The sequence below is a fragment of the Prosopis cineraria genome, unplaced genomic scaffold (genome assembly GCF_029017545.1).
Source record: "Prosopis cineraria cultivar Desert tree isolate PC_DT_omini unplaced genomic scaffold, ASM2901754v1 PC3, whole genome shotgun sequence".
Classification (NCBI taxonomy): Eukaryota; Viridiplantae; Streptophyta; class Magnoliopsida; order Fabales; family Fabaceae; genus Prosopis; species Prosopis cineraria.
This window is the reverse complement of record NW_026555334.1, coordinates 47,449,397-47,463,334: the sequence shown is the minus strand read 5'-3', so window position 1 is coordinate 47,463,334 and position 13,938 is coordinate 47,449,397. Positions and strand designations below refer to the sequence as shown.

General features: G+C 36.9%; 2 protein-coding genes across 2 annotated transcripts; both read right to left on the bottom strand.

Moving 5' to 3' along the window:
* Positions 1-165: 165 nt before the first annotated feature.
* LOC129305207 (serine/threonine-protein kinase Nek2-like) lies at positions 166-6,352 on the bottom strand. The gene is given in 16 exon segments (XM_054945192.1): positions 166-981; positions 1,103-1,549; positions 2,448-2,499; positions 2,749-2,822; positions 3,138-3,187; positions 3,281-3,362; positions 3,477-3,526; positions 3,605-3,647; positions 3,749-3,829; positions 3,976-3,992; positions 3,995-4,020; positions 4,119-4,165; positions 4,481-4,546; positions 4,820-4,886; positions 5,038-5,826; positions 6,046-6,352. Coding segments are annotated over 15 exon segments (1,845 nt in total). The 5' UTR covers positions 5,124-5,826; positions 6,046-6,352; the 3' UTR covers positions 166-324.
* Positions 6,353-10,626: 4,274 nt separating this feature from the next.
* On the bottom strand, positions 10,627-13,704 carry LOC129307148 (trihelix transcription factor GTL2-like). The gene is made up of 2 exons (XM_054948029.1): positions 13,328-13,704; positions 10,627-11,995 (listed from the first exon to the last, which is right to left on the bottom strand). The coding sequence occupies exons 1-2, from the start codon at positions 13,636-13,638 to the stop codon at positions 10,939-10,941; spliced, it is 1,368 nt and encodes a 455-aa protein (XP_054804004.1). The 5' UTR covers positions 13,639-13,704; the 3' UTR covers positions 10,627-10,938.
* Between the last annotated feature and the right edge of the window lie 234 nt (positions 13,705-13,938).

Genomic DNA, 13,938 nt, shown 5'->3' with positions numbered 1-13,938 from the left:
TGCATTGAAGTCAAGACTAGAATTTTAACTTTTCTTCCTTTTCCGGTCAACATAAGGTTTAAGAAAAGGGAAGGGGCAGAATACGACCATATAAACAATTGTCAGACAAGAATTGTTCGTTTTGTCGGATTGAGAACTTCGAATTAACATGATTCAGCAAAAGAATTGAATGAAGAAATCCGTTAAGGATAACCTACAAAAATCAGAAGTCGTTTAAATGCTACCATGGTATGGGAGATTTGAAAAAAAAAAAAAAAAAAAGGAACGCTCCAAATAGTCACATCTATGACTAAAGTGCTCAAAACGCCAGATTAGAGGGATTCTTCACGGTTGAGTGTTCTCTTTGAAGCTCTTACTCAACCAGATAGCAGTTTCCCTAGGAGAGACCTTCCCTGGTCCAAATGGTTTCAATAAAACCCCAAGTTCTTCATACCTTTCATGTTGTAGCAATCTTGCACTAAATTCAAGCAACCCTTCCAACGCTTCAGCCCTTTGCTGGTATGATGAGGTGTCAAACTGCCGGCGGCACATGTCTGACGAGGCATGGCTTGATGCTCCAACAGTTGCATTTTGATCAGAGGAGCCACTTTTATCCTCAGCATTTTCCCGAAACGTGTTTAGCTTGATTCCCTGCCATGAATCTGTCAATCGATGCTTGACAGAGGCTCTATCACATATTTGAACCGTGCATTTATCTTTCATGATTGAACGACCACCAAAAGGTGTGGAGCCTGAGGAACCCTGCACTGAGGTTGGAGTTCTATAGATGGGAAAAAGTGGATACTCATATGACGCCAGTGGGAATTCAGCTATCTTATCAATTCTAGGAGAGTTTACTGAAATATCTGGAGACTTTATATGGCTAAGTAAACCAATAACAGGCCCATGCCGAGAGTGTTGACCAGAACTTCTTGTGTGCAATGGAAATGATGCTCTGCGAGATGTATTGACTGATTGTCTGGCTTTGCGTAGAGTAGGAAGCTGCAACAAGCAAGTACTTTAGAAGCCAAACAACTATGCTGCTTCCACTTAATTAGGGGGGCTGGGGGAATGTAGGAAGAGGAATGAAAGAGAAAAGGAGAAAACAATGGCTATGTCTTACCGACATGTGCTTTTTTTGGGGCTCCATTAATTTCTTAGAGGTGGTAGAAGCCTTTATGGAGGCATGTCTTGGAGTCTTGGTGAAACTAGATGTCCTTGAAACAACAGGCTTACAGACTGATTTCACCTCGAGGCTATCTCCAATATATACTTCTGCAGACTTCTGATTCAAATTATCTGGAGTACAATCTATTTCTAGGGTAGAGCATACAGAATCTTGCTCAGCTCCAGATAGGCTGGGATTAAGAGTCAGATCATTGCCAAAAGAATGTTGCTTATCTCTGTAGATTGAAACAGGATCATCTTCTGACTCCAGAAATCTAGTTTTCTTCACGTAGTTGGATTCTGACCAATGAACTGGTAGTGTACTTCGCCTGGGGCTGTTAAGCTTTAGATGGATCTTGTGAACATAAGGTTGAAGATGCCGGTGGCCAAGCAGCTCCGCAGCCTGCCACAGAAAATCACTTCAGATGAGAATGTGGCTCCATGTGATGGATCAGATGTTAGATGCGTATGGGTAAGCAAATAGGCATCATATCTGCCCGCAACTAATTTGGAATGATTCAGCAGAAGATTTCGGACCAAAAAACAAATGTCAAAAGACAGGATTTAACTACTCAACAGTGTTGTTCAACCAAAAAGAATCGGGCTGCACAGGAGTGATAAGAATCACATGGATCATGCAAGGCGTGACAGGGTGCAATGGAAATTATATATCGCAGTCAGTGTGATTGAACTGTCAAATTTATGCAGGGCCTTCAGGCACAGCACAATGTAGAGCAGCTAAAGGTAAGTGAGGTAGAGAAGGAAGCAAATCACTCAGTCGGCTGAAGCCAGCCTAATTTTAAAGATCATGTGCAAATATATCAAAGAAAGTGATTCTTCATCTCAGCTAAGTCAACCAAATTCCCAGGAGCTTACAGTCATCTAGAAGAATCATAACTCAATCATCTATAATGTATCATCAACTCAAATTATTTCCTTCATACAAGATGAACAAAAGAAAATCCTCTCGTGAATACAAACCCAACCAAATGCTGGAAAGAGATCAGGAAACTCATTTTTGCACGCATAGCCTTTGTTATCCTAACATTCAAAGGACTCATAAAAGGTGGTAAAGAATTTGCTCAAAAAAAAAAAAAAAAAACTATGAGCACAGGCCTTCTGGATTCAGGTCAAATTTTGAGGGAAATATGCTTGACATGCATTATTGTGCATGGCACAAGTGATTATATTTTATGTCTACAATGGATCAATCACCAAGCTAACAAAAGCTGGTGCAATATAGAGCAATGAAGCATCCATACTGGACTGCATTGTCTATGTCAGAAGAGAGTAATACATACACTAGGTCTAAGCTCAGGATTTTTCCGCAGCATGCTTTTAACAAGACTCCGACTGCATAAAGAGAAAACAAACAGGATTAGAATCAATAATCTTCCATATTACAACCAACTGGTCATTATTCACAATAATTTTACCAGAAAACTCACTCTTAATGATCTGTAATGGGCTAATGCACGCCTTTTGGCACAATTTTAGGCACCAAGTTTGTGGAAATGTTGGTTTCGATAATGCAAAACATATAGATGCAATTTGTAACAGATAGGACAGACAAATAACTCAATGATGAAAAGACAGACGTACAATGCACCAGAATACTTTGTTGGGAGTGGAGCCACTATAGACTTGTTAATCTTGTTGATTAGTGCCTGTATATCCTGCTCAGTGAAATTGAAAGATAAATTGAAACTTTGATACAGTAAAATTTCAGAAAAGACAGAAAGAACAATGAATGCAGGACTGCTCAACTCTCAATTCTTTTAGAGATAATAAAGCAAGCAGATAAATGAACGTTAACAATTAATTGAGAAGATAAGATAAATAGTTGATGAATTTCCCTAAATTCAATGCATATTGAATATGGCATCCAAGAGAGAAACAAAGTCAAGAGACAGGATAAATTCAAATGAAAATGGAAAAGAATAAGTCACTTTAACAAAGTCATGGAGATGAGAAAAAGGTAAGAAACTTACAAATGCTTTAAATGCAGGCCTATGAGCTGCCATTTCATATACACAGCATCCTAAACAACAAATACAAGGGATAAAAAATGCACGTTTATCAAGATAACAAAGCACTCACCGCGGACTAAAAATCATAACACAAGATTGCCTACCCAAGGACCAAATATCTGATTTAGAACCATAAGGAATATCAGCCAAGAGCTCAGGGCACATGTAACTAGGAGTTCCAACAACCTAAGTTACAAAACCAATAGATAAGTACTCTCATTTTATTTCTTTTTACGATGACAAGAGGTCAATATTTATAAATTGGAACATCAATCCAATTACAGATTGCATGTTTCTTACCGAGGAAGCAAGATCATCTGAAGTCAATATTTTTGCAAGTCCAAAATCACCTGCTTCACCATCAACCACTTGTAAGTAAATTTCAACCCTCAAATGGCATATTCAATGAAAATAACAGAATAACTTACCAAGGCGTATGTCTTGATCTTTCGTCAAAAATATATTTGAACACTGAAAGGAGCATGAAATTGTTCTTACCAGCATAGGGTTAAGAAAATTTACATGGAAACAGAAATACCATTGTTAAGTGCAAAGAGAAACCTGCCACTAACCTTGACATCACGATGAAGAATATGGTTCAGGTGTAAGTAGTCTAGGGCCATAAGAAGTTGAACAAGCCACTTACAAAGTTTCTGCAGATAAAGGACTCTTAGACTTCAAGTGCAAATAACAAAATGTCACCTAAACCTAATGCAGTCAAAGATAAATTCTCATGCAGAGAATTTGATCACACATCGTGACATTCTAATGTCAGCTAGGACGAAAGAAAAAGACATACCTCCTCAGGAAAAAAAAACCATTAGCCTTCTTTATAGCTTCTGCCCTGTTTTAAATCAATAATGTATTTATTAAAAGATAATGCCACAATTTATGACAGGCGACAAATTATATAAACTAAGGGTATTTGAGAGAGAAACTTACATATCTCCCCCCTCACAATAACCTATAATAATGCACACATAGCACCCCTAAGAGGAAGGCGCAATATTGGCAAACATAAAGCAATTACAATTAGTTTTATGTAATTGGCAATCAGAAACAAAAAGTGTCATAATACAAGAAAACGAATAAACCATTTATTATGGCATGGACAAGAACTTCTATTGCATGGTCACCATTACAGCAAGTGATAACAACAAATGAGCAATATTATATTCAAGGGAAGTGTCAGATAAGGCCAAGAGTTAAACTTCCTAAACAATATTATTATGATATAATTAGCATTTTTTTCCAATACAGGCTTATTAGGGTGAGCTTTTTATCAGTGGAAACAAAAGTATTACCTTTTCTACCCAGGAATCCTTATACTCGACAATAAATGGATTTTTTAATTTAGAGATTAACTCCATCTATACAAGACAAAAAAGAAATGTCAGCAAGAACCCGTATAATAACAATTTCAGTACAAAATTTCACAATAAACATCCAAAATAACAGAATTTGCTAGTAGGTGCAGCTGCTCTTTGGGCATGTTAGCAAATGATATTTGTCTAGTCTAGAGCTCATGAACACGCCACAAACTAGCATCACCATAAAAGCAAAGATGGCAGGGATCAATTAAATAGAAAATGACATCAAAATGTTCAGTTAGTTCATTTGTTGATACACTATTAAGAACCAACCTCCTGATGTGCAGATCTACGAGACCGCTCAGTTTGGCGAGCAAGGCGAATTTTCTTCAGCACATATCTATATGATTCAAAGACAGTTTAAAAAAAAAAAGAAGAAAAGAAAAAAGAAAAAAACCACTTCCAGGCCTCAGCCACAAATCATATCGTTGAATAGTCATTATTAAGTAGGTAACAGAAAGAAAGTAACGCAAGTTTTATTCCATTCTCACTTTTTTTTCTCATGCTTATGCCGCACGAGAAGAGCAGAGCCAAAAGCACCTTTTCCAATTTGCTCAAGTATTTCATACTGCTCCATGTGATCAGTAATAAAATTTTCCTCCACTGTGTAAAGTTCAAATCCAGAATGTTAGATCATTTTTAAAAAACATGGGAACGGGGCAGAAGAGGATAGTTATAAAATTGTACTAGAAAGTTAGGGGAAAAAAATTAAACGAAAGAAAACAAGGTCACGAAGATAGATAATGGAATATAGTGATGTCTGGGAAAGATGAAGGCGATATCATTGTAATTATTCACCATGAAGAAATTCGTAGCAGTGCTCTATAACCAAAAATGTGTGCGTGCGTGCGTGTGTGAATTGGAAAAAGAAAAGACAGAAGAGACTTAATGTGTAATCATGAAGCTAGTTTAGCCAATCTTTTAACCATCAAGTATCCAATAAATATGATTATGCGGCATTTAATCCTACTTATTTGTCTCTCAAGGTGGAATAATCGAGGTTGATTAATTGGGTTGTCAATTCCACACTTCAAGCACAAAATGATTCCAATATCTGATTTTGCTGGTAAAAAAGGGACCAATAATATTCCCAAGAGGAAAGAAACAGTAATTGTGGAGGGTGTAGGTAGAACACCGTTCAACAGTACGACCGGAATAGGCGGACGCCATAGGACAAGGAGCTAATTGTGGAGGGTGTAGGTAGAACGCCATAGAGGAATTAATGAATGACTAAGATCAATAATCATAACTTGTTTCCTTCGCTACATTTTGCGGACAACCTGACGCCGCCAAAACGCCGAAAAGGTAACAGTAATAAGTAAAGAATAAAGTTGTGGCAGAGTCAAATACAGAAGGAGTGAGTAAATCCGAAGCAAAAAAAAAAAGAACTGCAACTGTGAAAAGTGCAAGCACAGAAAATGGAGTGAAATGAAACATAAAGTGGAGAGAATAGCAAAATAACGGGCAGGGATAGAGTAAGAAGGGGGCGCGGGACGCACCTTAGGGATGAAGATTTAAAGAGATCGAAGGAATTTAAAATGCGGTCGGGGAAGACAGATGAGAGAAAGCAAACTTGGGGATGAGCAGAGGAAGTGCAAAAGGATTCCGTTGTTAAGGAGGAAGGAGGAGGAGCAGCAGCAGATAAAGTTGCAGAAGCTCTCTCGCCATTCCCGTGCAGAGTAAAAAGACGACAAATGATAGGGGAGAGATTTAGATTGCAGTTTATTAAAGCAAGCGATGCGTAATGCGTTGGTGGGAAACTGGGAGACTGTCCGTGTGTGAGCAGTGAGACTCGCATCACCCGCGCCATAGTCCATGCACTACCCTCTGTCCCTCTCTATAAGTCACATGTTTCCAACCCGAGCAACTTCGCATTACTCTGCTTAACAGTATTTATTATTATTATTATTATTTATTTCAAGCTTGCTTTTGCCATTCATGATTAATTCAATCTTCGTCCTTATTTTTTAAAAAACTTTGATTTTACTCCGATCGCCTGTTATTGTAGCAGTTATAACCGCCATCAAGGGAGGAAAATAACCGTTGACTGCAGCATATTTTTTGTTTCGTAGTGTACTCTGGGAAATTCAAGCAAGGGACGTGACTTGATAATATTAGGCACATTGCCTGGCCTTTCTTTCAACGCAATGGGATGGTCAAACCCTTGTTAAGAAATTGTTAGTGGAGACCATAACTAATATGAAGAAGAAAATAGAAGAGACGGAGATCTAAAAATATGAAGAAAATAAAAGAGAATCAATTATCAATTATATGAAGAAAATAATAAGGGGGGTGGGGTGGCAAGGAGAAGCACGGGGAACACCACCGATATTTATTTTATTTTGGCCCCGAGTCGGTAGTTCTCAAAAATATAAATTTCTACGATGATTTAGTTATCGACAAAAAAAGTTTGAGGAGGAGACTGGAAGTGCACTGTGGCGTTGACCTCCCGAGCCCGACACAACGCGTCTCTAATTTCCCAATTTGCCCATTCTAACCTAGTATTTTCCTTTATCTACATTCACGATTATTATTATTATTATTATTATTATTATTTATGGCTGAGAGTACGAAAAAGTAAGGAAGGATAAGATTGCCTGAAAAAGTTATAACCATGGATAATTTGGTCAATAAAAAAAATATTTCTAGGAATGGATCCCCATTCCCCTGGTGGAATGGCCATTGCCTCAAATGATGGAATGGACCATTGTATTGGAATGGATATTCATATGCACCAAATATTTAGATTGCTAATTCCCTCTCCCATTCCCACTTCATTCCCATCTGTTCCTACGAACCAAACACGGTCTTGGATGTTTCAGACCGACGAAATTGCCAACGATGGAGGAAGGTCTCCAGCTCCACTTCCATAAACAAAGCCCTCTGTTATTTGTACATTTGTACTTTCCCCTCTTCAAAAAGTATCTGGCTCCACATTATAAAAGCCAAACCATGTCAACTCTCTGCGTACGTGATGATCTGTTGCTTATTTCTCAAACCGAGTAAATTTAAAAGATGCTTTGTCATGTAACTTAAACAATCAATTAATAGGATTTGAAAATGTCGTTGAATTTGACAAACAAATGAACCAACTAGTAAGTTTAAGCCTTGAGTTGGTAAATAAAAGTAGCTTGAAGAGCGTTGGTGAAAGGCATTTTTTGAAGTGATGATTCATAACGGAATAACAAAGACATTGCGGGAACAGAAGAAAAAGGCTTTTCCAATGGAGAGGACAAAAAATTTCCCTCTTCTCAAAGGAGAGAAGAGATTGTAGCTTTTGAATTAAGTTCAAAATGAAATTAGGCCACTTGAGCCTTGATGGAAGAAAAAAACACGAATCACACTTTATCGCAGCATGTGATACAGAGAGTCATCTTCATGCTTGTAAGACTCGTGCATTGCAGCACATGATGTATGTTTTGCAGCATACGGTACAAAGACACTTCTTTTAATTTTTCTCCCATTTTGAAGTTTGGTTGTCCCAACTCTGCTCCGGGCTTACCCTTAGGGCTAAAACCACAATTCAAATTACTCATTAGCTTTCTGTAGTCATTCACCACATTAATTATTTAATTAACCTCATTTAATTTAGCTAATCAAGGGTTAGATTTCTATGATGTTATAACTTTTCCCTCTTTTTAAAAATTTTATCTTCAAAATTTGCACAATCAACTAACACATACCTCGTTGAAACAATTGAAGGTATTATTGCTTTATCTTCTCCTCAATATCCCACATAACATCCTCAGAAACCATTCCCTTCCATATCACCTTAAGTAGGTGAATAATCTTGTTTCATAGTTGCTTCTCCTTCACATATCCATAATTCATTCAGGTTTTATTTGATAAGTCAAGTTCTCTCATAGCTCAACATCTTTTGATTCAATGATGTGATATAGGTCGAGTTGGTACATTTTGAGTTAAAAGATGTGAAACACATCATGGACACCCATAAGATGAGGTGGAAATGCAATCTGATATGCAAGTGTCATAGTCCTCTCTAAAATTTCAAAGGGACCAATAAAACATGGAGTCAACTTCTTAGCTCAATTTGACTTTCTAATGCTTGCTATAGGTGTAACCTTCAAGAAAACATAGTCACCTACCTCGAATTCTAATTGCATCTTCCTCTTATCAACATAGCTCTTCTATTGACTTTAAGTAATTAATAGCTTCTATCGAATCATCTCTAGTCTCCTCTTCTTATTATCCCTGATGAAGCTAAGTGCATAAACAACTTATATAAGAAAAATGAACAATTAGTGTATGAAAAATGAATGACTGGCATAGGTAGAATTTGCAACTTTCATTAGTAGCATAATACTACTGTGAATTATTCTGTTTATGTTAGTTGTTCATTTTTTCTACATGAGTTATTCATACACCTAACTTCACCTGTTTATATTTATAGTGGTGTTATATTGTTAGTAAGAGTTGTAAGTTTCACATACATCATTTGTTCATTTTTCATACATTAATTGTTCATTTTATCATGTTCGATAAGGTTATCTCAATTCCCACATGTATAGTAAAATTTCAAAATTTTAAAGGTTTTGACTATAATTAAGTTGGGTCAAGGGGCCCTACTAAAATTTTTCCAATTATATATAATAAGTGAATATCTATATAATATTAAAAAATCATAACTTTGACATGAAAAGTGATGATTGACATCAAGTGAGTGTGGCACAAATGATAACTGTCTATGCCACACTTACTTGAAAAAGTTATGCATGAAAAAATATTTTTTGAAAGGGGACGATTTTTTAAATGTCATTTAAATTGTTTGAAAAATTAATCTCACAATTACTTTGTGTGAATACCTTCGGTAGGGGAAAAAGTGACGATTGATAATAGTAAATGCAAAAGGGCAAGATGTTTTTTTTTCTTTTTTGTATTTTTTTCCTTTCACACTCAATATCCTGAAGCATTTAGGTTTATTAGATTCATTACCTGTCTAATCCATTCCAAATTGATCCAAAATCTTGTTTAGGTGGGACCTTCTTTGAGGGGGTTTTGTGGGTACCACTGGCAACACATGTTTTACATGTTCAACTATGTTGCTACATAATTTGAAACTCAAACTCAAGACCTCAAATTAAGCTATCTAGGTCTCTAACCATTAAGATAAGCGCCCGTTGGTAGGCAAGATGTTGGCTATCTTAGCACAAAATATTTGTGTCAGCAGCCAATTTGACTATAGCCTGTCACCCTCACACATTTCAAGGTTTATTCTTGAAACCAAGAGCAATATTAACATACAAAAAGGATCAAAATACAACACTCTTGATACCTCGTTAAAAAGCAAGCAAGTGTCTTGTGTGCCCGGAAGTGAACTAGCATATATAGAGCCGTTCTTGAGAAGAAAGTAAGATGGAAGTCTATAGAACATTGATTGGAATTATTTCTTCTACCCAAAACTTGTCCACAATATATATATATATATATATATATCGTCATTTTTTTTCTTCCATTGATTAAAACAACAATACTGTGAATACTACTGACCTTTGAATTCCTCAAAGACCTGTGCTAGACGTTGAATAATTGCATATATGATTCATGTATTGACAAATTTCTTTCACCAAATAACATTGATTAAAACAACAATACTGTCAATAACCTTTCTCATACTTTCGTCATTCACCCCTATCCATTCCACGCTGTCTCCTGCCTATTCACACACGGTGGGATATATGCACACATATATAAATGCTTGTAATTTTTTTTATTATATTTCATATTATCATACATTTAATACTTTAAATTTTGAGTAATACACGAAGCTGACCTAATATGTTTATAAACCAATCAACATAAACTTTATATAGTTCTGGATGAAAAAAAGGAATGAAGAAATAGATAATTTAATGTGGCAGGTTAGCTATAAGCCGCGGATCATACTACAAGGTTGGGTATTAGCATAACATGAGCGATTCTATATTTGGGTTGTATTATATAGTTGAATCTCTTGAAGATAAAATGCACATATATTAAACATTGCTACAAAATCATAAGATTATTTTTTTAAAAGAAAAATAGAGCCAGCTATTAGTTCACTAAAAATGATTACAGATTAATTAATGCAACAGAAGGGGAGAAATATATTTTAGGTGCTCACCCAAGGCCAAGAGGAAAATGTATATAAGTGTTGAGACACACTCGAGCATTAATAACAGTAGAAAGGAGGAGAGATAGGATCATAGGAGCATCATATGATTACATAAAAGCTGCTGGGAGAAGTGGAAAAAGGAGAAATGAAGAAAATGCTAAGGAGGGAGCTGTTGAGAATACAAGCAAGAGAGTTGATGGAAGTAAGGGCATGTTGTAGAATCCAGTGACCTCTTCTTGCTCAGATGCTTCGTTTTTCTGAAGTACTTGCTTATGTTCTCCTATTTCTCTTTGCACCTCTTAGCGCTCCTCTCGTACCCCATCTCCCTTATTCCTTCCGATATTCTCTCCCACACCGGAACCCTGTTGCTCCCTCCTTCTCTCTCTTCCTTGGCACTGCATCTCAGCTTTATTAGCATCCTCACTTCCTCCATCGGCCATCTTCTTCCCACCTCTTCCTTCTCTCTCACCACACAATTTTGTGCCCATGCTTTTCTCTTGCTCCACCCATTTGACTGCCTGATCATTGCATCAGGAACTTCACTCGAATTATCAGGGTTCTGATCTTCTACACCTTCACTTGCGCGGTTTCGAACCCCGCGTGGCAGCGGCTCAGGATTGCTCTTGCCGCTGTAATTACAAAACGGATTAGGGTTTTTGGAGTTTGACGGGCAAGAAGTAGTCACAGAAGTTGGATTCGGATCATCCACCGATACCGTTTTCATGGGATGGCTCTGGTGGTCTGAAATTTTCTTCAATAAATCAATAATGGCGGCCTGCCTTTGCCCTGCCACAGCCCCCTCTTTCGCTATCATTTCGAGCTCCCTGTTCACCGTATCCATCTCCTGTTTCTTTCGAGCTTCCTCTCTTGCGAATATTTCCTGGTCTCTTCTCATCATGTCCTCCAGTAGCCTATTGTGCATCTGCTCTTGCTTTGCAATCATTTTCTTCACGACGTTCTCACAAAAACCCTTTAAAATCTCAAACTGATCGTGCCTCTTTAGCTTCCCGAGTTTTGATGTTTTCGCTCTTTTCTCGCATTTTTGGGTCAGTGTTGCATCGTTTTTGGGGCCATCTTCTACAGTATGATCTGTCTTGCTATGTAGTTCTTGATCAGTCAACTTTTCTGATGGCTGCTTGCTCTCGTGACACCTAACCTCAACTTCGACCCTGGGGATTTGATGCGCTTGCTGTGGCTGGTAAAGCTGTTCGAGCTCACTAATAAAGTGACAACTGTTGTTCTTAGTGTAATGAATGTTGTTCAAGTAGCTAGTTTCTTCTTCAAACTTCTCCTTGCACTTCTCTGCGCTCCTTTTGAATCCAAGGTCTACAAGCTTCCTGCATCCCAGCATTACTTATTAAATCTGCTCTAGAATTGTTCCTTATTTTAAATACGTGCAATGCGCGGGAAAACTTAAATAAGAAAATAAAGTTAAGTAAATATTAATTTAATAATTTATTTAATGTAATAATATTTAGAATGTGTAAAATGAGATTATAAAATCAATTTCAATAAAAAATGTAAGAATTTTTTTGTTGCCATCATAAAAAAACATAAATAGCTATTTATATTAATGCATGATGAAACATCTTGTTTGTGTCAAAAATATAAATAATTTATTTTATGATATGTTAAAAATGTAGCCGCTCATTCATTTTATAATATTGCTTGTTATTCTTGTACAAATTAAAGAATTAAATTACATACGTTGCCCTCAAAATTTTCATTAAAAATATAAAAGTAATTTTATAATTCTTTATTTTTATACAAATGAAAAATTCACCCCTGAAACTTAAAATCAAATATCCAGACAAAAAAAATAACACTTAAAGCTAATCCTGAGAAGCTTATTTGTTAACTTATTTATTTTAGATTATAAAATATTATGCTTATATAAATATAAAATATAAAATATCTTTTTATTTTCCAAATTCTGAGTATTGGGAAGGAAAAAATTATATATTTAGTGTTACATACTTAAGGTGATTATTTTGAATTAAATTAAGATATGTGAATTTTTTTTTATATCATAAGGAGTCCACTGATATCATAGATTATCTTTTCATACTTAAGTGACAAAAGTCCTTACTACTCACCAACTTTAATTGGTGATGTGTAGATTTTTTATATCACATAGTCTTATTATTATGTTAAGGGGAAGAAGGATAATCATTGTCCATTCAATGTTGGTTCAGATTCTATGTGATGATTCTGATAACTAAATTTAATTATCATCAATTTTTTAACCTGATTCCTTCAAAGCTAATAGAAAAAATATATTGCTCAAGAAACTATAGATCTACTGCAATAACAACCGACGCACTTTTCAATATGAGATGAATGATTAAAAAATAATACTATAATTAATTTCGTTCCCGTTTTTTTTTTTTCATATAACAATTAATTTCGTCCCCTTCCCAACTCGATATATCGCCTGAAACTTGGGCCTCTTTTTCTCTCGGAGTGTGTGTAACTGTGCTTGCACGTGTTCCCATGTCTACACGTGAAGGTAAACATAAGGTATTGATTTTTCCAGTAACGAATTTTTCAGTGCAATGATCAGGTGGACGGAGGATGGAGAGGTAGCCCAGATGTTCAGTGGCGCTAATTAATTAATGGGGAACTGAAAGTAGGGAAGTAAGAGAGAAGACAGTTATAAGGCGTGGTACCTCGAAACATGTTGCCAGGTGAGTTCAGGGAACCAAGCGTCGAGGCTAGATCGGATCCTCAGAAGAGCAAGCACTTCATCGTCGGTCCAGGGGGAATCGAGGAGCTCATGCTGGGCCGGTTGTGGTTGTCTTCCATGAATCTCCAAGTTGGTGCAAGCTTCTTCCTGCTCGCGTTCTTCATCCTTGTGGTGCAACGGGGACAAGAGATGATGATGAGGAGAAGGGTTATGCGCATCGAAAGGAGGGAAGGGAAGTGATGAGTTTCTGGGAGCTATGAGATGGTGGAACTGCTCTGGCGCTCCATCGAACATCTCTCTCTCTCTCTCCCCCCCCCTCCCCCCCTGTGACTGTGAGTGACTTCTCTCTCCCTTACCCCTTCAGCCCCCTGTTCTCACTGTAAAGCACATTACAAATCACAGCTCCCCCCTCTCTCTCACAGGCAGACACGCACATTTATCAAGGAATTTGTCCTTGCTTGTAACTCAGAAAGGATAGCCCACCACACGCTTTTAGAAGAAAGTGAATTCACTTCCCCCTAGAGAAAATATTTTATCCAGCACAAACGTGCTCGTCGTGAAAACCTCCGTCCAACCACGTTGCATTAAAAAAAC

Excerpts from the sequence above, each read along its gene's own strand:
- LOC129307148 (XM_054948029.1), bottom strand. The coding sequence starts at position 13,638 with ATGTTCGATGGAGCGCCAGAGCAGTTCCACCATCTCATAGCTCCCAGA. Across the intron at positions 11,996-13,327 it reads ACCTGGCAACATGTTTCGAG|GAAGCTTGTAGACCTTGGAT; the intron begins GTACCACGCCTT and ends GCTGGGATGCAG.